Raw genomic sequence first — 25,232 nt, 5'->3', positions numbered from 1 at the left:
AACCCAATGGGAAAAGATCTGTACCCTTTCCCTTCACTGTGCGACATCCAGTGGCATACAGGAAACGGCATACAAGGTGCTATCCCACTGGTACCGCACGCCCCAGGCCACCCACTCCTATGACCCCACCACCACCAACAACTGTTGGAGATGTGAGAAAGCACAGAGCTCTTTCTTCCACATCTGGTGGACATGCCCCTTGATCCAACCCTACTGGGCAGCGATCCACGCGATTCTCACACGCTTCTCTGACATACCTCCCCAACTGGACCCAGCAGTCTTCCTCCTGCACCACACCACAGCCCGTAGCCCAACCTATAAAAAATCCTTGACGATCAGGATACTAAACACCGCCAAAAGCCTAATTCCACTGTACTGGAAACAACGAACCCCGCCACCTGTATCTGCCTGGTTCAGGCGCATGGAAGAGCTCATACATGGCGATGTGGACACACTGGATACTGACCACAGCGAAACCCGACTTCCAAACACTCCTCAAGGACTGACCAGACATACAGCGGGGACAAAGACCGCACAGACGAGCGGGTGGGACAGGGACTGACCACAATACAATACACCTAGTACATCAAGCCACTAAACACAGCAACTGAGGATATAGATTTGGCCCTGACGGGGACACGGGACCATCCAGACCCAGAGGGCGTTGGTAACACCTACCCCCCTCCCCTCACCCCCTGCTATGTTAGTAGCTTGCTAGACCCTGCAAGAGCCTCCTGTATAGGAATATAGTTCAATTTAGAGATTGAGATACAATTATTTAAGGTAAATTACAGCTGTTTGAAAGTGAAACCAGGTTTTTTTTCATGCAGGCTCTGTCAATCATAGCCAGGGGAGGTGTGGCTAGGGCTGCATAAACAGAAACAAAGTGATTTAACTCCTAAATGACAGTGAATTGAGCAGTGAAATTGCAGGGGAATGATCTATACACTAAAACTTCTTTATTTAGCTAAAGTAATTTAGGTGACTATAGTGTTCCTTTAAATTACTCAGGAGTAAAGGGAGTTATACATTTTTTTTTTAGTAATTAAAGTGCCACATAGCTAAATAATCCCAAATAACCAGGGAGTATCACTCCCATCACTAAGGACTCCCACACCAGGCAGTTGATGCACATTAAACTCAGTATAAAGGCTTATGGTCTTTAAGTTATAATATCAGTGGCTAGCTTAATTGTAGCCCTCATTAAACTAAAATGTGACTACTTTTAGCTGCTGCAAGTAGATAATACTTAATCCTGTCTTGATAATTACATAGTCAATTCATTTATACACAGAGTTCACCATATTCAATTCATAGTTAATGGAACCATACGTGGTTAAGGTTGTTATAATCTAATTAGGAATCAGCTAAGATTACTCAACATAAAGCCGAAAATAACTAAATCAAAATCTATAATAACTAGATATACAAACTCCTAGAAAATATCACAGATATATACAAGAAATGTTAAAAAATGTTTTACCACTGATGTATTGTACTCAACAATATATTATAGTAATGATAAAAATATTTATCTTTTAGGTAGAAAGCAATATAGTGGATTTTTTTCATTGAGTCCATGTGGGGACATAGTGTAAAGGGTGTAGATCCAATACGCTTCCCTCTGTAATAAACGTGTATCTCTGTCACCTCCTCTGGATAGGGCAGGGACATGATCAATGCCCATGAATCTAAGGGAGGGAAGTGTATGTCCAGCCTCCAAAAAATGCCTTGCCACAGGGGTATTAGCTGTATTATTCTGAATAGCCAAATGTATAGCGGACTGATGTCCCCTCATCCTCTCTCTCAAATCATTTGAAGTTTTTCCCACATAGACTAAGCCACATGGGCACACAATCTGATATACCACATGAGTTGTTATACAAGTAATTCTGTATCTAATTTTGTACTTCTTTCCAGTTCTTGGGTGTGAGAACTCTTTGACAGGGGTCATAGAATTGCACGCAGTGCATTTGAGACATCTGTAGCAACCAAGATTAGTATTATCCGCTTTCTGTACGATTTTAGTAAACTGATCCGTATGAACTAAAAAGTTCCTTAAATGTTTGCCTCTTCTATAACTCATAATTGGGCTTTGTGAAAATGAAATTGGTAATGTTGTATCTTTGCTTAATATTCTCCAATTCTCACGCACCGCAGAAGCTACTTGAGATGATTTGGTATGAAAAGATTGAGGGAAGATCAAACGTATTGTCGACTCTTGATGGTATCAGTTGCTCTGTAGTTGAATTTTTGCCTGCTCCAGTGCACGATTTAACACCATTTTTGAATAACCCCTTTCTAAGAATGTCTCATACATTAGATTTAATTGGTTTGTTGCTAATGTAGGGTCTGAGTTATTACGTATTACCCTCAAAAATTGGGAAATGGGTAATGATTCCTTCAATCTCTTCGGGTGGAAATTGGACGCATGCAAAATACTATTTCTATCAATCTCCTTAGAATACAGTGTATATCCGAGTTTATTATCTTTAACCTCCCTAGCGGTATTCCCGAGCGTGACTCGGGGTTAATTTTCGCTGCCAGAAGCGGTAACCCCGAGTCACGCTCGGGGTAGATAAGATTTACTTACCTCCGCCGCGATCCACTTCGGGAGGACTGCCTCACAGCCCAGGCAGCCCTCCCACGGCAAATCAGGCCCCCGGGGGCCATGTGATCGCTCTCAAAGAGCGATCACATGGCCCTCTATAGCTGGCTGTGGATCTGCCAGCAGGGGGACTGTTTGAAATATCAGACAGTCCCCCTGCTGGTGGGAAGTATAAAAAAAATAAAAAAAGACAAGTGTAAAAATAAATTAAATATATTTTTATATATAATATGTATATATATTATATATATATATATAATAGATGTACATATATACGTATCATTAAAATAATAAATAAATAAAATATTGAAACAAAATTTAATAGAAATTATATATGCATATGTAATTTCATTCTAACTGTATTTTGTTATTAATATATATATATCGGTAACAAAATACACTTAGAATGACATTCTATATATATATAAAATACAAATAAGCGCAAATATATATATAGATAAATACATATAATTACATAAAAGATTACATTAGTATACACGTAGAATTTAAATACCTATAAATGCATATATATTAAAATTCTACATGTATATTTAAATAATCTTTTAACGTAATTATGTGATTTGATTAATTAAAATTTGATTGACATGCCTGACATGGGGGCGGAACTGGGCGGGTAATTCAAATGCAAAAAAATGGTACCGCTTTTGGTACAAAATTCCTGACATAATCATACCGCCAGGGAGGTTAACAAAGATTCGAACATCCAAAAAAATAATTTGAAACTTGCTACATTGGAATGTGAATTTCACTGGAGAGTTCATCATATTTAATGTATATATCATAGACGTAAATGATTCCTCATCACCCCTCCATAATATTAGGATATCGTCAATAAAACGTAAGTATTTGGGGGCGGAGCCAAGCAGCGCACAGGAGCGGTCGCCATTTCCTACAGCTCCTGTGTGCACCAGCCGATAACGCGGAATATCGCCAGCATCCCGCGAGCCACAAACCTCTAAACACCGGTGCTGCATTCAGGGCACCGTCCGGAAGCGGCCGATGCCTTTCTTTTCGACGCCGGGCAAGAAAAACCGCAAACGAGGCTTTGGGGCCGGACGCACGCAACGGCTGGGGAACACTTTCTCTGGGGAGACCCGGACCTGTCAGACCTGCTACCACTATACCAGGCAAACGGAGAAATGGGGAGAAAATCCCAAAAAACGCCCGCGACCACAGCAAAAACACAGCGCGACATAGGCCAGATGTGGTCAGCCTCAACGCCATCAAGAGACTCACAGGAACCCTCTCCCACGAGAGACCCCACACCACAACAGTCTGAAAGTGAGTACTCACCCCAGAGCCCACACCAGGCCACCCAGGACACAGCCAGCACACCTGGACACTTGACCACTGCCACAAAACAGGATATACAGGAGATGCTCTTAAGCCTCCAATCAAACCTCAAGAAAATGTGGGAAGCTGATCTGGCAACACTGACCACAGAGGTACAAGCTGTTACAGCGCGCACCCAAGCCACTGAAACAGATGTCGCAGCCCTGAAACAGGACTTCCAGACACTGAGCGACAAGGTACACCAGTTGCAAAAGGTCCAACTTGACACCAACAGACAAGTGAGCACCCTAGATGACAGAGGCAGGAGGAAGAACATAAAGATAAGGGGAGTCCCAGAAACCATCCCCTTGGAGGAACTGCCGCAATATGTGAGGAGGCTGGTGGAAACTCTCATGCCTGCAAAGCGAGCTAAGTACTTTACGTTTGATGGGGTATATAGAATAGCCAAATCCCCCAGGGCCCCAACTGCAGCACCCAGGGACATAATCCTCAGATGCCAAACGGTAGCCGATAAAATAGGGCTAACAGCAGCGTTACAGGGAAAAGCCCCGTACAATTTTGAAAACGGCCACATATCCTTTTTTCAAGATTTAAGCAGGGCCACCCTGCAGTGGCGTAAGAGCATGCAACCTCTCACGATGACATTACAGGCGGAAAACGTAACCTATAGATGGGCTACCCCAAACACCCTGTGGGTCACGAAGGACGGGCAATCCTATAAGGCCACAGCCCCGACGGATGCTCCTGCACTGCTAACAACGTTGGGCCTACCCACCAACGGAACCCACACACTCGGAACACTAGGCTCCCGATCTGAAGCATCTACGCAGGAACTGAGACGGAACACGAACCCCACCACTTGAATGGGACACTCACAGTCATATATCCCCCAAGAGGGAAAGAAGGGACACCATTCAGCTGTTGCTGGAACTAATGGCCCCTCCAAAGCCGTTATTTGTTAAAGTTGATATGTATGATTTATTTCTTATTATTTTTACTTTTTGTGGCAAACTCACAGCGAAGCAACTCACTTGCTGGTTCACCATACTCACGCAAACACACGAGAGAGGCGACGAAATCTTTAAGGCCCTAGGCCTTTGATATACACGTCAGGCATAAAACGAATCCACAGATTGCTCACACAGCAACACACCCCCCCCAGGGAGAAGGGGTAAACACTAGAAGGATGTCGGAGGGACACCATGTGGCATTAGACCACTGTAGCACTAGACAAGCCCCGCATGGTAACCAACATCCCCACATTATCATAGTCAAGCAGCACGACTTATTACTTGCTCCTCGGACACGTAGCTTACACCGCTGTAACATATTGGAGCAACACCTCCATGACATACACAACATTACTATACCTAGCGACTATAGACTAGCTCATCCGAGCTCCAAATAGAACCACACAGGACATGGCGGTACCATACAAACAACTAGGTCACCTTGTTATAACCACACAGTCCACCATCTCACAAAATGTGCAAACATATTGAATGCCATACCTGATGTATAACTGTTACACTCTGACCACAAAGCAGTGGCAACTATGTATACCATGCTATGTTATACGCAAAATGCACCAAAAATAAAGAATTAAAAAAAAAACGTAAGTATTTAAGAATCTTCTCATGGTGTTGGGCCAAAATATGTTTAATTTCAAACGAAAACATGTATGCATTAGCATACATCGGAGCCATAGGCGCTCCCATCGATGTACCTGTTAATTGAACATAGTAGGCGGATTCAAAACGAAAGTAATTGAGAGTTAGACACAATTGTAATAACTCCATAATATATTCAATGGGCGGAGAGACTTTTTCACTGTATTGTAACAATACTTCCCTCATTGCTTACATATATGAATTTCAGCGCTTAATAGATAATCCCCTTATTAATAATTAGGGTCTACAAAATAAGAAACAGTGAAAAAATAATAAAAAGCATATAAAACAATAAACCATATAGGGAACAAAAGATAAAAAAGAAAAAATAATAAAATCCAGCAAATAATCGTCCAGAATCAGTTGTGGGAAATAACCACTATAGAAAATCCAAAGTACACTAAATAGGAGTGTGAGTCCTGCACAAAAAAAAAATGTGTAATGGAAGGTAGGGGTCCAAAAATGCGAGAATACCTTGGATAAAAGGGAAACAGAAACGGTATATAGTGTAAATCCGTTACAAAACTTATTCCAGTTATAAAATCCCCCCCTACATAAATACTCTTACACGAAAAAAGAGATACTCATCATAAAGCAGAACACTTCCATGCCCAGTCGTTTGTATGTTCGGATGAAGCTGCAATTTCTCCAAGAAGACAGGAGCTGCCCGGTGCACTCGGGAAAACTGTCTGTGATGCTGGCAGGAAAAAACGAACTTGCGGCAAATGCGGCTTTAGTTAGAAGCCGATTAAGCAGGATATGCTGCAGACAAGATCTCGGTGGACACCTGATCAACGCGTTTCACCCTTTCTCCGAGGGCTTTCTCAAGATTCCCTCATTGCTTGTATAACTTCCTTGTGAGGGATTATAGTATATAAGCTACTGACATCAATGGTGGCTAGGAGGATGCCTTCCTGTGGTACTTGAATGCGTTGCAGTTCCTTAAAGGGACACTATAGTCACCTGAACAACTTCAGCTTAATGAGGTTGTTCAGATGAGTGCTACAGCTCCCTGCAGCCTTTTTCTTGTAAGCACTGTATTTTCTGAGAAAATGCAGTGTTTACATTGGAAGCTTGGAACACCTCTTGTTGCAGTCAATCAGACGGCCACCAGAGGGACTTCCGAGTTCAGAGGCCCTAAAAAGGCCTCACGTCTGACGTATTCACGCATGGGTGAATACTTCAGACGGGCTATCAGCACACAAAGCACTGTGCACGCGCTTTGTGTGCTGAGGCTGTCAGCACTGCTGTGGGAGTGGCTTCAGCTGACAGCTGAAGCCCGAACCCCCAGGGACTCTTTCTGGCCACAATAGTGGTTGAAGGGGGGGGGAGGAGACCTACTCTCCTTCCCCCCCCACGGCCCCCACCCCTGTGCGGCGGGTGGGGGCCCTAAAATTAAAGAGTAAAAAACGGGTCGCAAGAGTATTCTGAGAACGGACAGCAGCTGAAATAGCCTGTCCTTCGGTGGGTCCCCGCTCAGAACTCAAGCTGGTTTTAGCTCATCTTGTGACATTACAGAGAGAACATATCTGAAGCATATCAGACTGGTCCCACCCATACGGGCAGTCCAGATCCGAAATGCCAGCAAGTTCTCTCTGCACGAGAGATACAGCAACCCCAGACGATCGTTTCAGCCTTGTTAGGCATCATCAGTGAGGCATAGCTGATATCTCTCTAGGCACCGTGAGCAAGGGGTCCACGTCTGGATTACCCTTTAAACTTATGGAGAGTAAAAAACGGGTCGCAAGAGTATTCTGAGAACGGACAGCAGCTGAAATAGCCTGTCCTTCGGTGGGTCCCCGCTCAGAACTCAAGCTGGTTTTAGCTCATCTTGTGCCATTACATAGAGAACATATCTGAAGCATATCAGACTGGTCCCACTCATACGGGCAGTCCAGATCCGAAATGCCAGCAAGTTCTCTCTGCACGAGAGATACAGCAACCCCAGACGATCGTTTCAGCCTTGTTAGGCATCATCAGTGAGGCATAGCTGATATCTCTCTAGGCACCGTGAGCAAGGGGTCCACGTCTGGATTACCCTTTAAACTTATGGAGAGTAAAAAACGGGTCGCAAGAGTATTCTGAGAACGGACAGCAGCTGAAATAGCCTGTCCTTCGGTGGGTCCCCGCTCAGAACTCAAGCTGGTTTTAGCTCATCTTGTGCCATTACAGAGAGAACATATCTGAAGCATATCAGACAGGTCCCACCCATACGGGCAGTCCAGATCCGAAATGCCAGCAAGTTCTCTCTGCACGAGAGATACAGCAACCCCAGACGATCGTTTCAGCCTTGTTAGGCATCATCAGTGAGGCATAGCTGATATCTCTCTAGGCACCGTGAGCAAGGGGTCCACGTCTGGATTACCCTTTAAACTTATGGAGAGTAAAAAACGGGTCGCAAGAGTATTCTGAGAACGGACAGCATCTGAAATAGCCTGTCCTTCGGTGGGTCCCCGCTCAGAACTCAAGCTGGCTTTAGCTGCCCGTTCTCAGTATTCTCTTGCGACCCATTTTTTCTACCCACAAGTTTAAGGGATAATCCAGACGTGGACCCCTTGCTCACGGTGCCTAGGGAGATATCAGCTATGCCTCACTGATGATGCCTTACAAGGCTGAAACGATTGTCTGGGGTTGCTGTGTCTCTCGTGCAGAGGGAATTTGCTGGCATTTTGGGTCTGGACTGCCCGTATGGGTGGGACCAGTCTGATATGTTTCAGAGAAGTTCTCTCTGTAATGGCACAAGATGAGCAAAAAACAGCTTGAGAACTGAGCGGTGACCGACCGAAGGGCAGGCTATTTCAGTTGCTGCCCGTTCTCAGTATTCTCTTGCGACCCATTTTTTCTCTCCACAAGTTTAAGGGATAATCCAGACGTGGACCCCTTGCTCACGGTGCCTAGGGAGATATCAGCTATGCCTCACTGATGATGCCTTACAAGGCTGAAACTATCGTCTGGGGTTGCTGTGTCTCTCGTGCAGAGGGAACTTGCTGGCATTTTGGGTCTGGACTGCCCGTATGGGTGGGACCAGTCTGATATGTTTCAGAGAAGTTCTCTCTGTAATGGTACAAGATGAGCAAAAAACAGCTTGAGAACTGAGCGGTGACCGACCGAAGGGCAGGCTATTTCAGTTGCTGCCCGTTCTCAGTATTCTCTTGCGACCCATTTTTTCTCGCCCTAAAATTAAAAATAAGGGGGGGGACCTACTGCCCCCCCCCCGGTCCCCACCCCTGTGCGGCAGGTGGGGGCCCTAAAATTAAAAATAAGGGGGGGACCAACTGCCCCCCCCCGGCCCCCACCCCTGTGCGGCGGGTGGGGGCCCTAAAATTAACAATAAGGGGGGACCTATTGTCCCCCCCGGCCCCCACCCCTGAGCGGTGGGTGGGGGCCCTAAATACAAAGGGGGGGGACCCTAGTATCCCTCCCCCCCCCAAAAAAATGATCTCCCTACCTACCCCTCACCCTAAAAATAATGAGGGGGGGGACCTTTAACTAAAAACCTGTAAAAAAAAAAAAAAATTTGATAAAAACAACTTACCATTCGATGTTTTCTTTCTTCTAAAATCTTCTTTCTTCAGCCCCAAAAAAGGCCAAATAAAAAGCCATAATAACCGACGCAATTAAAAAAAACCAAAAAAAACGAACGCAAAAAAAACAATCCATGTTCACCCAGTTCTGTGCAGACTGAGCTTTGCAGGGCGGGGGAAGGCTTATAAAGCCTTGCCACGCCCTGCAATTAGGCTAAGAACACTCTGATTGGCTGGTTTAACCCCTTAAGGACCAAGGACCAAACTTCTGGAATAATGTCATGTGTCCTTAAGGGGTTAAGCCAATCAGAGTGCTCTCTGTCATTTTACACAGCGTGGGAAATTTCCAAAGAATTTTCCCACGCTGTGTAAAATGACACAGAGCACTGTGATTGGATGGATTTCAAGCCATCCAATCACAGTGCTCTGTGTCATTTTACACAGCGTGGGAAAGTTCTTTTGAACTGTGATTGAATGGACAGTAGGTCCCCCCCCTTATTGTTAGTTTTAGAAAGCGAGCTGAGCTGTCAGTCAGACAGCTCAGCTCACGAACGCGCATTCCGCGCACATGCGCGGTAAAGCGCTCAGTTTCTTCATAGGGCGGCTGTCAATGCCGCTCTATGAAGAACGCGATTGGTGCAGTGCGAAGCCGCACATGCGCACCACATCGCGATGACGCTTCTCTCAGAGAAGCGTCCTATTGGGCCCCGCTATTTCGGCATTTTGACGAAAAAGGGGGTGCGGCATGGCTGGGAGCTCGTCGCTGGAACGGAGGTAAGTTTTTAATATAAAAACACTCCGAAAATTATTTTTAATCAATGAAAGTTCATATTAAAGCAAGAAGGAAGGCTGGGGGGCCTGTCTTTCTTGCTTTTATATGTTGACTATAGAGTCCCTTTAATCACTGCTGAGGTGTCTTTAACACATGTTGGTAACTTCATCACTAGTTTTTTTAATATATTATCCAACCATTTGCCAATGGGTTCTAATAACCCTCCTATGGCCGACACAATAGGACGACCAGGAGGTTGTACAGGATTTTTATTAACCTTAGGAAGAGTGTATAGTATGGGACATCTTGGATGTATTTCAAATAGGAAATCAAATTCCTCCTGTGATAGACATCCGGCTTCAAGGCCTCTGTTTAATGTATTCATAATGATGTTACTGAATTGTGCACAGGATCTTTATCCAGATGTCGATACACCTTGGGATCTGTTAGTTGCTTCAAGATTTCTGATTTATAGTCCTCCTACTGCATGATGACGATAGCTCCCCCTTTGTCCGCAGGACGGACAACAATTGATAGATCATTCGCAAGATTCTTCAGAGCCTCTCTTTCACTTTTGGAAATATTGGCATTCCTAGTAGGTTCTTTATAATAGGTAAACTCTTTAGTATCATTTCGAATATTGTTTGCAAATACCTTCAGTGATGCGTTAGTAGCAGGAGGGTCAAACGTACTTTTTAATCTAAAAATTTCATTCTGTTTTTCTGTGGGTGTTGGTACTTTAAAAAATTCAGCTAATTTTAGTTTAAGATTGAATTTAAGCTGATCAACCTCCCATTCAAAGCGGTCAGCACCCGTTTTTGGTACAAAAGTTAAGCCTTTAGACAATACAGTAATTTCACTGGTGGTTAACATTCTGTGTGAAAGATTAATAATTGGGTTGTCTGCTACCTTCTGGGTGGTCGACCTCTGTGACCGGTGTTTCTTCCCCTTCTGGCCTCTCCGGATGTTGTTCCCGTGGATAGAAATTCTGCTTCTGGTCCTCGTACCCCCAAACTCATGGGTTCTCTGGTAAGTCCCAAACCTGGTTCTAAAAAAGGCACATTTTTATCACTTCTAGTGGACGGTTTGGTTATATCAAATTCTACCTGAGTATTAATATTGTCTGTATCCGAAGCAGATTCTCCTGATGTACAATCCACTGTGGAGCCTCTGGGTTTTCTTATACGTTGTTGATAAGGTCTCGAGTACGGTCGACTAGTCTCCCCTGACAACCATTTATAAACTCTATGTTCGGCATAGTCATTCTGAACTTTGTCTAATTTTTGTCCGGGAAGTGAAAGCGGCCAACTCGAGACCTATTTTTCCAATGCTTTTCAACACAGCCAGTACAGATTTAACTTCATCTGTTCGGAAGAATTGGAATATAGTGGCATTGGATCCTACTCTCCCTAAGAATCTCCGCCAGAAACCGCTGTTTTGTTTCCGAAGAAACAGGAATTTAAAGGATATGTTAGTGAAAACAGATCCACAACATTGCTATGGTCCGACAATAAAAGATACCAAGAACGTGGGGTGTGTAAGGTGTTTGGGATGTGTCACGTGTGGACATATCATCCCTTCCAAAACCTTTAGTCATCCTTACACGGGCAAGGTATATCGAATTCAACATCGAATTCACTGTCGGAGTGAGTTTGTCATTTACAAGTTGACCTGCCTGTGTGGCCTTAATTATGTCGGCAAAACAGAGACGGCACTTTGTGAGAGAATCAGGGGTCACAGATCTAGTATCCGTCTAGCCTATCGTGATGGCAAGTCGGACAAACCTGTGGCCCGACATTTTCTTGAGTTACAACATCCACTCTCATCCTTAAGGTGTGTGGCGATCGATCACGTCCCTATTCCAGCTCGTGGGGGAGATCGGGGCAGACTACTATTACAAAGGGAGACGTACTGGATAACACAGCTCAATACCCTTTCACCTAGGGGTCTGAATGAGAAATGCTCCTTTTCAATTTTCCTGTGACTGTCCAGACTTAGTTCTCCATAACATAAAGGAGTTACTCACGAAGATGTTTTATCCTGGAATTGGCTCATTATAGCCGATGGACATTGTCCTTGAATATGCATTTATAGTACCGTTGATTTTATCTTTTTAATACATATATTTAGGAACTTTTTGTACTTGTGAATTAAGAAGATTTCGAGAGAGATGTAAATAAAGGGACCATATTTTGGGACAATATGAAATCTCCTATATAAGCCTTTTAATTTTAATTGATTTGGTGTCCTGATGAAAGCTCCATGAGGAGATGAAACGTTGATGTCCTATGTGAAATAAAGAATATTGAAAGATTGCAAAATTCCTGAAGTGCCGGTATTTTCTTGGATATATATATATATATATATATATATATATATAAAATATATCTATTCCCCAAAAACACCCCATTAGCCTCTTCCAACAAACACATGCTACCTCTAACAGAAAACCTAAATTGCATAAAAATATTCTTTCCTCAGCACGTGCCACCCAATATATGTACAACTGCCCTGACATAACAAAGACCCAGACATAACAAGGACAGTTGCTATGAAAAAAATAATTTTATACAAGATGATGAAACACATACAGTCAAAAACGTTAATTGCAATCTACGCAAATGCCATATTGCAGTACCAGAAAATCCAAGCAATCTGCAAAGAGTGCAACGAATACTGAGCCACATCCTATTCATCCACCAACAAGCCTATGTATAACACACTGGAACATTAAAAACAAGTCAAATGAAAACCATTTTGATGCACCAATAAGTGGCCTGCTCCTGCTGTTTGACAACTCAAAAAACAACAAAATAAGCTAATTGAGAAAAAGCCTCTCCTGTAGCTCCAATCATAATCCCTTTACCATTCCGATTAGTTTATGAGCAATGGACTGAAACATACACCGGAGGAGCTTGACAGTAACCAGCTGGTGCCCATCAGTCCCTTCCTTTCTCTTCCAAATTCGCAGGACTCGCTTTATGTAAAATTCTTTAGTTACGTCCTTTCCCCCGAATAAACACAATAAAAAAGACAAAGTCACTAAGTCCTTTTCTGCCGCTGCACAAAACCTAATCTCAGAATATAATTTTGTTAGGTACAACAAAGTTGCCTCCAAACCCCCTGAGTCAGAAGCAATACCCCTCCTCTCGTCTGACAACTGTCATGATAGGGTGGAACCAAAACACACAGACCAAATCACAATAAATAGACTTTCCGTATACCAGTCCTTAGAATGGTTGGGCTAATGGATAAACAGAGTCAATAAGGATGGCCAAGGTCAAAGGGATTCAGAAGTCAGGATAAACGTTTCAATTCAAATTGTCATCCTAATAAATTCAAAACATACAGGATGTACCAGCAGAAGCCGGAGAACTGACTCAATGTCTGATTTGGCCAGCAATGTGCCCGCTCCAGCCTCCTGAAGCAGTTCTAATGCCCTATTCAAATGATGCGACTATTCTGTCTACTAATTTTAACAGTGAAACATGCAGATTTGCAAAAGGGGGAAACTCATCCTCCCGAGATGAGTCTCTTTGGCCAATTTCTTTTCCAAAAAAGATTCCTTTCCCTCGAACTAAGCGCAAATTGTCCAAAAAATCCATAGCATCAGAATGAGCAAACAAAAGAACCCAGCCTTGCGTCATCCTACCTCCTCACCTCACTTGAGTAGGTTATAGACATGAGGGAGGCCTGGACTTGCGAGCCCTCAGACCATGGAGGGAGAGTTCCCTGAACCAATGACACATCTGCACACCACTGCATACTTGCCAGAACCTCCTCCAAGGACCCTAACCCATTTGACTGCTGGTAAGCCTGCAGGAGGTCTATCTGCGCAACTTTGGGTCACTGTTGCCATGTCACTGAGCTAGCCAAAACCTTTCACTTAAATTACTATTATTTTTACTTTATTTTTTCTTCTTCATAGCCCTCAACGCCATTAAACAGTCAGGTAAAAAGATAGGCTCATACAACTCCACTTCATCGACTGATGAGTCCCCTCCCCATCACCCCTTTTTAAGCCTTCTCCCTACCTGTTACAATGCATCCCCTTTATCCTACCCCCTAACCATTGACAACCCCTATCTGCCCAGGGGAATCCTTTATGTTGAACATTGGATGCATTTTCACAGTTGCATTCATTCACTATACTTCCAGATTCAAACATAATACATTACAAGCAGGTATATGCATTGTCATATCAATAAATGTTTTTTTTAGATAAAATAATTAAACAAATTTTATCTACCATTTTGAGGGAGGAGCAAGGGCGCTTAATTGAGTGCCTATACGCACCCAACGTATAAACCTGTCCCTGTTCACAGAACAGGTTTACATGTTTCTGTGAAGAAATGATTAATAGCCACATAGTGATTTTGGTGCAAGATGCTGTCCATTTTCTCTGGCAATGTAAAACATTGATGTTTCTGAAAAATTGGGTGGGGTCCATTATATAAATGAATACAGGAATGCTGTAACACTAAAAGAAAATGTTTTTAGAGCAATTCATTTAGTGGCAGTAAGATGACTAAATTATTGCAGCATTTATTCTTTTATAACAACATTTCAAACTATTTTGTGCTTACTTTAAAATATACAAAGCGATTTACTTGATCATACCTTTGTGTACATTATTTCTTCCTCTGCCTCCTCTTCTACCCCTGGATGCACCTCTGCCCCTTCCTCTTCCTGTTTGCTCCCCCTGAGTTTGTAGAATCTGAATGTTTTTAAGAACTGCGAGCATCTGGAAATTCTCAACAGATACAGCAGGGATTCCAAACCTTTTGATGAGAAGATTGGTGCTCTCCTCTAGTATGTTGTGGGATCTTTTGCATGTACGCCGATTACATTCCCCACGCATGAAGTAACCGCACATATGAAGCCAATAGCACTTATCTTGATCACACTTGTCGTGCAGATATTTCACACAAACCTAATAATAAAAAAAATAGTTAATTTAAACTCCAAACAATGGTTTTGAGGAAGATCTCTGGAATGTTAGACACAAGAGAGGGATCTCTACACTTCGACTTGGATAAATTGGGAGGCTGGGCAGAAAAGTGTCAGATGTGATTCAATACATATAAATGCATGTCAAGTGGCACAATGGAGTTTTTAAACTTTCTTTATACTCATATTAACCATAATTGTTATTTTTGTTTTCATTTGAAATCTGGCAGCTAGCTAGCTGCCACATGGTTAGTTCTCGCACTGTCAAGAGTTTTTGTAACTATTTGCCAGCTGGCTGCTAGTACTACAAGTAAGAAAATAGTACATCAAATTGGCTGATAGTACTTCAATTGGCTATCAGCTGAGAATTGGCTGAGAGTGCTCAGTGTTGCAGCTCTGCTGAAGGGTGGCTCTGTAGAAGTAGGTACATGAGGATCCTTGGCACACAGAAGGACCCAGGTAAGAGGGCAAAACAGTTTGCCCATAGGAAAAGAACAGGATACTCCTAGCATATCCTCCCTACAATAAAGAACTTTAATGTCTATATAGAGATTTATTTGGTTAGCTACTGCATGTATGGCTCAATGCATCTCAATGGGGAGTATTTGTGCCCTGCAAACATTGGTCCTGCAAAAATTGCAGAACAGCTCACGAAAGCTCCTCTAGTGTCTTTCTGAGTGAAAGCCACTAGAGGTAGCTGTAGAATGCAATGTAGACACAGCCTTTTGCTAAGACTGCAGGGATAGTATATTTGCACCAGAATGAAGCTGTAGTAGTTCTGATGCTTAGAGTGCCCCTTTAAGCTGTGTTCTGTTTGTTTTAGAGCTCTTAGATTATTTTTACAGTTCTAAAGAAATGAAAAAGTAAGGAAAAGTTTTTAATTGTCTTCATGTACAAGTTGTGCATGTCACCATGTGTCATTATGTATAACATGTCATCAGGAGCTTTGTAATTTTCTTTATGCCTCTATTTTACGAGACAGCATAAAGGCACAACACAGACACCATAACCACTTCATCTCATTTAAGTGGTTATTGCACCTGGAGTTCCCATGCATCATCCTCATTTCACTGTTAAAACATTTTTGAATGTTTTTAACATCGTATTAGGTTCCACAGCAGCCCAGAGTCTAGCCCCCTATGACAGTATAGCGAAGGTGAAGTTATGTTGCACCATACTAAATTTACACCTGGGATAGTGGCCTGTGAAAGATGACCCTAATTCACTGTTAAACTGCTTAAAAATAGAACACCGCTATCTGGTTATGCCTTTCTAGTACTGCACTGCAAAGCGGAATGGAACTATCATATTGCCACTAAAAACCATGTTAAGACTTCATCTTAAATATGTGGAACACTTTAAGAATGCATTTTATTAGCGACAAGTTCACACTGACCCCCGGCATTAAAGAATGGTCATTCTGGAAGAGAAGGATCTTTAGTTCTTCATCATTCAGCCCATTGACGTTATCGGCCTTCAGTACGGTCAAGTTATGTTCTGATTGGGTATCATGGGAATATTTGCATGTGGATCTAAGAAAATATATATAGAAAACTTAGGAATTTTAAAGGCAACAGGCAACAGCAAAATAGGAAGCATAAGGACTCCATAAGATGACCAGTAGGGAAAATAATGCAGTAAATATTGTAGTAATTAACAAACCTACATATATTCTTTGTACAAAACAGTGGTGAGACCTCACTTGGAGTACTGTACACAGTACTGGAGACCCTATCTTCAGAAGGATATTGATACCTTAGAGAGAGTTCAAAGAAGGGCTACTAGACTGGTTCATGGATTGCAGGATAAAACTTACCAGGAAAGGTTAAAGGATCTTAACATGTATAGCATGGAGGAAAGACGAGACAGGGGGGTTATGATAGAAACATTTAAATACATAAAGGGAATCAACACAGTAAAGGAGGAGACTATATTTAAAAGAAGAAAAACTACCACAACAAGAGGACATAGTCTTAAATTAGAGGGACAAAGGTTTAAAAACAATATCAGGAAGTTTACTGATACTGAGAGGGTAGTGGATGCATGGAATAGCCTTCCAGCTGAAGTGGTAGAGGTTAACACAGTAAAGGAGTTTAAGCATGCGTGGGATAGGCATAAGGCTATCCTAATTATAAGATAAGGCTAGAGACTAATGAAAGTATTTAGAAAATTGGGCAGACTAGATGGGCCGAATGGTTCTTATCTGCCGTCACATTCTATGTTTCTATGTAACACCTTGGTGACCAGACCGTTTTTAAATTTTCTTACCATTAATGACCAGGGCTGTTTTTACATTTCTGCAGTGTTTGTGTTTAGCTGTAATTTTCCTTATACTCATTTACTGTACCCACACATACTATTTACTGTTTTCCAAGTAGACAACCCAGGGTATTCAATATGGCGTATGTCCAGTCTTTCTTTTTTAGTAACCACTTAGTCACAAACACTGGCCAAAGTTAGCATTTATATTTGTCTGTGTGTTAAAAATGGAAAAAGCAATTATGAATGCTAACTTTGGCCAGTGTTTGTGACTAAGTGGCTACTAAAAAAGACTGAACAAAAAACATACCCCATTTGCAATACCTTGGGTTGTCTTTTTTTGCAAATAGTAAGCCATCATGGGGGTAATTCTCATTTCTGGGCTACCATACGCTCTCAAAGGCAACATAACCAATCTGGCAAATTTTTATGTGAAAAAAAACAGAAAATCAAGCCTTATATTTGACCCTGTAACTTTCAAAAACCTGTACATGTGGGGAACTGTTATACTCTGAAGACTCTGCTGAACACAAATATTAGTGTTTCAAAACAGTAAAACGTATCACAAGTTTATCATCAGTGAAAGTGCTGTTTGTGTGTGAAAAATGCAAGAAACTTCACTTTCACTGAATATATCATCGCTGTGATATGTTTTACTGTTTTGAAACACTAATATTTGTGTTCAGCGAAGTCTCCCCAGTAAAACAGTACACCCAATGTACAGGTTTTAGGGTGTCCTGGAAAGTTACAGGGTTAAGTACAGTGCTAGCAAATTTAATTCTCTGGACTTTCGGCGTGGGTTGTCAGGCAGGTCCCCCAAATTTATTACATAAATATGCACAAAAAAATTTGATATATATATATATATATATACATATTAATATATTTGAAGTCTATGTGTATATTTATGAAATTATTAATGTAATTATGGATATGGACATATGTATATTTCTATTTTTACTTATTTATATATACATATATATATAATTTCAAAATACAGTTAGAATAAAATTACACACACACATATATATAATTTTTTCATTATTTTTTTTTATTATTATTTTTTATAATATATATATGCATATATACACACAATATATATAGTTATTATATATTATATATACGCGTGTCAGGCAGTCCCCCCAGAATGGGAGCAACACCAATCGCCGGCGTGGGAACGGCAGTGATCGGGTAAGTAATTAGGAATGCTGCGGACCGTTTTTGTCTGACGTACCTAGTATGGCCGTGGTTCTTAAGGGGTTAAAGATGTAAGCATAATATCATCTGGTCTGTCATTTAAAATGGTGCAATTTGTATAGTTTAATCATGCTGCAGAGTTGCTAGGTACCAGACCAAGTTACTAAACAAATGTGACTTGAGGAGCAATATATGGATTTAAAGGGTGACTCCAACCAAAGAAAACACTTTAACCTTGCCTATACTGCGCCCAAAAGGAAATAGCAGTTTTATTGGATCAAAATGCACACTGGTAAAGTTTTGACCTTATCACGAGATCGAAACATCACTGATGTGCACTTTGATCCAATAAAACAGTTGTTCACTGAGCTATGGTGTGCCAGGGCCTCTTTAGAATTTGAGTTTTGCTACTTGACTTTTAATTCACTCCAGCTTACTCTTTAGTGAACAGTCCACCAAATAATGTTTTCCGCTATTTGCATAATTATCTGGATTTATTGCCCTGTATAAAAACAGCTCCTTTGAAACTCATTGTACAACTATCTTTGTAGCAGAATTTACCAAATGAAATAAACCATGCTAAGAGTTGATTTCGCTAATGCTATTTATGGTTACTATTACTATAGTTAATTATAAGACAGTTTTAGACAACCTTCGAGGCCCAATGACCCGCCATTCGTTATATTTCCAATTAAGCAAATTTCCTGCATTTTCCTAGTTTATCCAGATCATTCACAACATACTCTGTTAACAGTAAATTTCCAGCATTGGATTGGCTCAGATCATCATGCTTGATGATCTCAGCCATAGAGGCAGGGCCAGTCGAGGGGAGACCAGCACGGCGTGGGGAGAAAAAGAAAAGGTGAGTAAAAACACTTTTTAAATACACACAGACACACAGCTACACCATGACACAGACACACAATGACACAGACACACACACAATGACACACACACAATGACACACACACACACACCATGACACAGACACAGACACACAATGACACAGACACACACACACTATGACACAGACACACACACACAATGACAGACACACCATGACACAAACACACACACACACACCATGACACAAACACACATACAGACACACAATGACACAGACACACACCATGACACAGACACACAATGACACAGACACACACACCATGACACCAGGGCCGGATTAAAAGCACACTAGGCCTGGTGCTGACAATTATGATGGGCCTAATTACGGAATCTTATCGACCAAAAACATTAAAACAATCATACCTCCCAAGCGTCATGTATCTGATGGAGATGGTGCTGGAGGGAAACTCATAGGATGCAGCTATAAGAAAGCACATACTCTATGCTAATCTCTCTCTAATTTATATCTTTCATCTTTCAATTAAATCCATACCCCCTAACAGCAGTGTCCAGTGAAGCAGGCAGTCAATGGGCGGGGTAAAAGGGTGGCCACTGGTGCGAATCACGTGACCAGACCTGCCAAAAGGGAGAACATGCCCAAAAAGGGGGCATGTCTGTCCAAAGAATTTGAAGGACAGCCTGGCATGAATGCATGTCAGGCTGCCCGCCAATCATGCAGGCTGTCCAACTAAGGGCATACTATGCAGGCAGCACCCTGAGCTTAACATAAATGCGTCTAATGATGCGCTCACTCAATGCTTTCTAAGGACTGTCCCCTAGCACTCGCTGGTCCACTAATCTCCTTACCTTCTTACTAGCAGGCAGAAGTTCCTGGTATATAGTCTGAGACAGATAAAAGGTGTATGTAGTGAGTGTAGATGAATGGGGACATGCCACAGTGTTAGAGAGACCAACGTCTGCATTACCTAAACTAATTTTATTGTCAGCCAGTCCACACAAGTTTTGTTCCCATACATCCCTCTTAAGCTTCCAAACTTAAAGGGACACTATAGTCACCAGAACAACTACATCTTATTGTATTTGTTCTGGTTAGTAGAATCATTCCATTCAGGCCTTTTGCAGTAAACACTGTCTTTTCAGAGAAAATAACTCCACTGGCCACTCCTTAGATGGCTGCTAGAGGTGCTTCCTGGGGCAGTGTGCAGCACTGCCATTCAGTGTCTCCACCCTCGGCATGCAGACACTGAACTTTCCTCATAGAAATGCATTGATTCAATTTATCTTTATGTGGAGATGCTGATTGGCCAGGGCTATGAGTTCTGCTGGCTCTGCCCCTGATCTGCCTAGTTGACAGTCTCAGACAATCCTATGGGGAAGTATTGTAATTTGCTCAGACCACCACTTCTGATGATGTCAGCAGACAGTCAGTTCAGAGGCAGAGCAGCTGCAGCCTTGAATTCAAGTTATATTTTACTATACTTAGGGAGGCAAGAAGGGGGCAGGGTGGTGGTTTTAACATAATAGGGTCAGAAATACATGATTGTGTTCCTGACCCTATAGTGCTACTTTAAGCAAGAGTATGTGGAGAGTAGTTAAGGTTGCCACCTTGCTTGGAACAAAATACCAGCCTTAATCCTTTGTATAATCACAAGGAGTGACATCAGAGAAAATTCTGTAAAATCACCAACAAACTACTCACAGTTTGATTCTGCTGTATAGATGGATTGCTCCCAGTGTCTCAGTCTCGCAAGTCACCCAGTGTCTCAGTGTCCCTATGTATCACAGTGTCAGTGTCCCCATGTCGCCTAGTCTCCCAGTGTCCCCATTTCTCCCAGTGTCTCAGTGTGTCCCCATGTCACTAGGACACTGAGAGACATGGAGACACTGAGAGACATGGGGACACTGAGACCTGGGGACACTGAGAGACCCGGGGACACTGGGAGACATGGGGACACAGACATTTAGGGAAACTGGGAGAAATGGGGACACAGACACTGGAAGACATGGGGACATTGAAACTTTTGGGGACACTAAGACACTAGGGACACAGAGACATGGGAACACAGACACTGGGAGACTATGGGACACTGGGAGACTAGGGGACACTGGCTGGGAGACAGACACTTGGGGACACTGGGAGACATGGTGACAGTTGTGGACATTGACATGGTGACACTAGGCACACAGAGACATGGGACACAGACACTGGGAGACTTGGGGACACTGAGACACTAGCGACACTGGATGGGGGACACTGGGAGAAACAGCGTCCCCATGTGTCTCAGCATCCCCATGTGTCTCATTGTCCACAAGTGTCTCAGTGTTCCCAGGTCTCCCAGTGTCTGTGTCCCCATGTGTACTAGTGTCTGTGTCCCCATGTGTCTCCTAGTGTCTCAGTGTCCCCATATGTTCCCTAGTGTCTCAGTGTCCACATGTGTTCCCTAGTGTCTCAGTGTCCCCATGTGTCCCTGCTGCCTTCCCCCCCCCCATCCCTCACTTATCTGAGCTGTAGAGCTGCTGTCTGGACTCTGTGCTGTGTTGCTGGTCCCCACGGATCAGTGAGTAGTACAGAGAGGCAGGGATATGCATAGACATAAAATACTAGACGCCGCATTGACTGCTACTTCCTATTGGCGCTGATGAGCCGCGGGGCCGCCATCTTGGATCGGTCACAGTGTGATCTGCAGCATAGACATATATAGAATATATATGTCTATGATCTGCAGAGCAAGGTCCTCAAAGTAAACATGGTTAGTCTTAAAATCCACCTGGAGGGTGTATAGATCCAGTAGCATGATGTTTAATCCTGGGATATTAAATAAAATTAACTGACATTTGCTGCTTTAAGACCTCTGTGGTTATTTACGTTATCGACTAAATTTACTCAATACATTGAAATTATTTGAATTTCCAGATTGAAACTATGCGTTGCATTTGGATTTAGGTTTGCTAAAATTATAAGTTTAGTGAACTAACCCCACAATCTATCATCTTAATATACGTTTTAAACTGGGACTGGATCTTTGCCTGATTTGTAATGTATTTACTTTTCACCTTTTTTTAACTAATATGGATTTTGGAACTGTGCAAAATAAAATGTAGATATTTACAAGTCTTTATTATTGTGAGCTCTGTCTTTTGCACTTTGAAGTCCGCATGGAGATAGCATAAAGAGAATAGGAGAACAAACAATCACATCGCTATTTACTAAAGTGAGATTTGTCACTAAAGGCAAAGTAAATTAAAAAAAAATTAGGGACAGAAGTCCTAATATATAGACATATAATACCACACCAGGTGACCGGCCCAAAATGGCGCCCGCATTTCATGGCCCCCCGAGGTCAATGCGGCGTCTAGGTATTATATGTCTATGGGGATATGCTGTAACTTGCAGAGTAATCTCCACTTATTCTGAGAAAAATACCTGCATTTGTATTGCCAGTATTACTGCAATACCGGCACGGCCAGGCATTCTCAAATACCGTCTGTGCCAGTAAAATACCAGTCAGGTGGGAGACCTAAGAGTAGTGTGTGTGTGTGTAAAAAAAAAAAAAAATGTAAAAAAAAAAAAAAATTTTTTTCAGTGGGCCTATTCCATGGGCCTGGGCCTGGAGCTGCAGCTCCATCAGCCCCTATGTTAATCCGGCCCTGCATGACACACACACACATACACACACCATGACACAGACACACACACACAATGACACACACACCATGACACAAACACACACACACACCATGACACAAACACACATACACACACACACCATGACAGACACACACCATGACACAGACACACAATGACACAGACACACACACCATGACACATACACACACACCATGACACAGACACACACACACTATGACACACACACCATGACACAGACACACACCATGACAGAGACACAAACACCATGACACACACACACACATACACTTACACTGACACTGCCAGAATTACACATTTTACCTGTGGGTGACCGGCTGGGTGGGCTAGTGGCCGCAGGGAGAGGTCTTCTGGCGGCCGCTGGCTGGGGGAGGTCTGTTGGCCGGCGGCCGCTGGCTGGGGGAGGTCTGCTGGCGGCTGGCTGGGGGAGGTCTGCTGGCGGCTGGCTGGGGGAGGTCTGCTGGCGGCCGCAGGGGGAGCAGGCTGTTCTGTCTCTGCTCCCCCGCCCTCGCGCGCTAGAAAGAGACCGGCGCCGGAATATGACGTCATATTCCGGCCCCGGTCTCATTAAGCTGCGCGCGAGGCGGGGGAGCAGAGACAGAACAGCCTGCTCCCCCTGCGGCCGCCAGCAGACCTCCCCCAGCCAGCCGCCAGCAGACCTCCCCCAGCCAGCGGCCAGCAGACCCAGCTGTCTGCCCGGCCCCAGGTGCCGACGGCCCACCGGGAAATTTCCCGGTATCCCGGTGGGCCAGTCCGGCCCTGGCGCCATGAAATTCCGCAGTGCTGTACAATGGGTGGACAAACAGACATGTAGTTGTAACCAGACAAGTTGGACACACAGGAACAGAGGGGTTTAGCTTACATGCTAGAGGGAGTGGGGTAAAATGACACAAAAAGGTAAGGATAGTATTAGACTAATGACAGTTGCAGAAGAGGAATCAGTCAGGAGCTATTAACAGTTTAATTGATACGCTTTTATGAAGAAGTGGGTTTTTAACGATTTTTTGAAGGAGTGGAGACTGGGTGAGCAGTATGTAACCTACCACTCATACTAATTGTATTATATCTAAGAATACCAATATAATATCTGATTTATTTTATTGTTGCCCCAAGTCATAATGTGTTGCTTTCAGTTTGCTTAATTCTTGTGTATTCTTCTTAGACCTTATTTCTTAGCCTAATTTCTCTTGCCACAGGTCCCTCAGGTATAGTCTGTGGGTCCTCTTTTGTACTGAGGGTCATTTCTCATTTGTCACTGGGTAGGTGGACCTTCGATGTTGTTATTAGAATAGAAACCCTCTCATAATATCTGCTCCTCAATTAGGATCTAGGTACTTTTCTCCCAGGACTTGGAAAAGCCCAGTCAGCTGATCTTGATCCAGTCCTATTCTGACCCCACTGATTGGGATACTTGTTCACCACACCAATAAAGCCATTACTACTTACTTTTTGCCAGTTTTGCAGCGACCCCGCAGGTAGGAGCAACAAAGGTGCAGCTTCCCACACTCATCCTGCTCCTCCTCCCCCTTCAGGTACTTTAGGCAGAGCCTGATCGGACTCTGGGCTAGCACCACATCCCCGGACAGTGGAAATCTCAGGGACTCCTCCTGAAGGATGAGCTCTATCTGTTCCTGGGGTAGATCCAGATACTGTGCCACCCTGGCTTTAGGGAGCCGCCCCCCATTGGCACACAGCTGTTTAGTAAGGAAAGCAGTCACCACGGGGTCCGACATAGCTGTGACTGATGAGCTAACTGAAGCAAAGCAAAGTCGTCGTCACTAAACACCAATCCTGGTCTCCTCCCATCCAGCAGGCTGAGCTACCAGAGAAACGAAACTACTTGTCAGCCACTGATAGACTGACATAACATGAACAGACACTAGATGGCGACATGCCTAGATCTGTGGCTAAACATAGACGGTGTTCGATCAAATTTCCCTACCGGTGTTCCATCAGAGGGTATGGCATTTTCACGGACAGGGAAATCTGATAGAACACCGGAACAACAAATGTATTTTTTTATAGAATGCTCACTCACAGTTTAGGTTCAAATGTGAAGCTTACATTCCAACACTATGTTTGATGTTAATCCCTTAGCCATTATTTTACTATATACAATTACGATTTATGAGTTGAGATCCAAATGGCAAAATTGAGGCTAAAGTCGCCAAGCTGTTACTATAGCTAAACTGGAGAATTATGCCAAATCAGCAATTTTAGCCTCAGTTTTTCAGCTCACTAGAGATCAGAGCTTAGTGACAAAACCTTTATAGGGGTTGCATAGTGAACTGAAAGCCGAATGTCAAATATAGTCAAAAAGTAAGTGCAAATTAACATTCCCACTCATAGAGGGTCATTATGCACTACACATCAGATTTTGCCTAAAAGGACAAAATCAGATGAA

At 43.0% G+C, this 25,232-nt stretch overlaps 1 protein-coding gene across 1 annotated transcript in view; it reads right to left on the bottom strand.

The window, feature by feature from the left end:
- LOC134601684 (zinc finger CCCH-type antiviral protein 1-like) overlaps positions 1–24,597 on the bottom strand; it is a 137,470-nt gene extending 112,873 nt beyond the window's left edge. The window contains exons 1-3 of the mRNA XM_063446198.1: positions 24,275–24,597; positions 16,235–16,370; positions 14,509–14,821 (exon numbers count right to left, since the gene is read on the bottom strand). Of these exons, the coding sequence (XP_063302268.1) occupies positions 14,509–14,821; positions 16,235–16,370; positions 24,275–24,561 (736 nt within the window). The 5' untranslated portion in view covers positions 24,562–24,597. The remainder of the gene's footprint in view (positions 1–14,508; positions 14,822–16,234; positions 16,371–24,274) is intronic.
- Positions 24,598–25,232: the final 635 nt, after the last annotated feature.

Source organism: Pelobates fuscus, chromosome 3 (assembly GCF_036172605.1).
Source record: "Pelobates fuscus isolate aPelFus1 chromosome 3, aPelFus1.pri, whole genome shotgun sequence".
NCBI classification, from domain to species: Eukaryota; Metazoa; Chordata; class Amphibia; order Anura; family Pelobatidae; genus Pelobates; species Pelobates fuscus.
The sequence above is the reverse complement of the archived record's forward strand: the minus strand, read 5'-3'. Positions and strand labels throughout refer to the sequence as shown.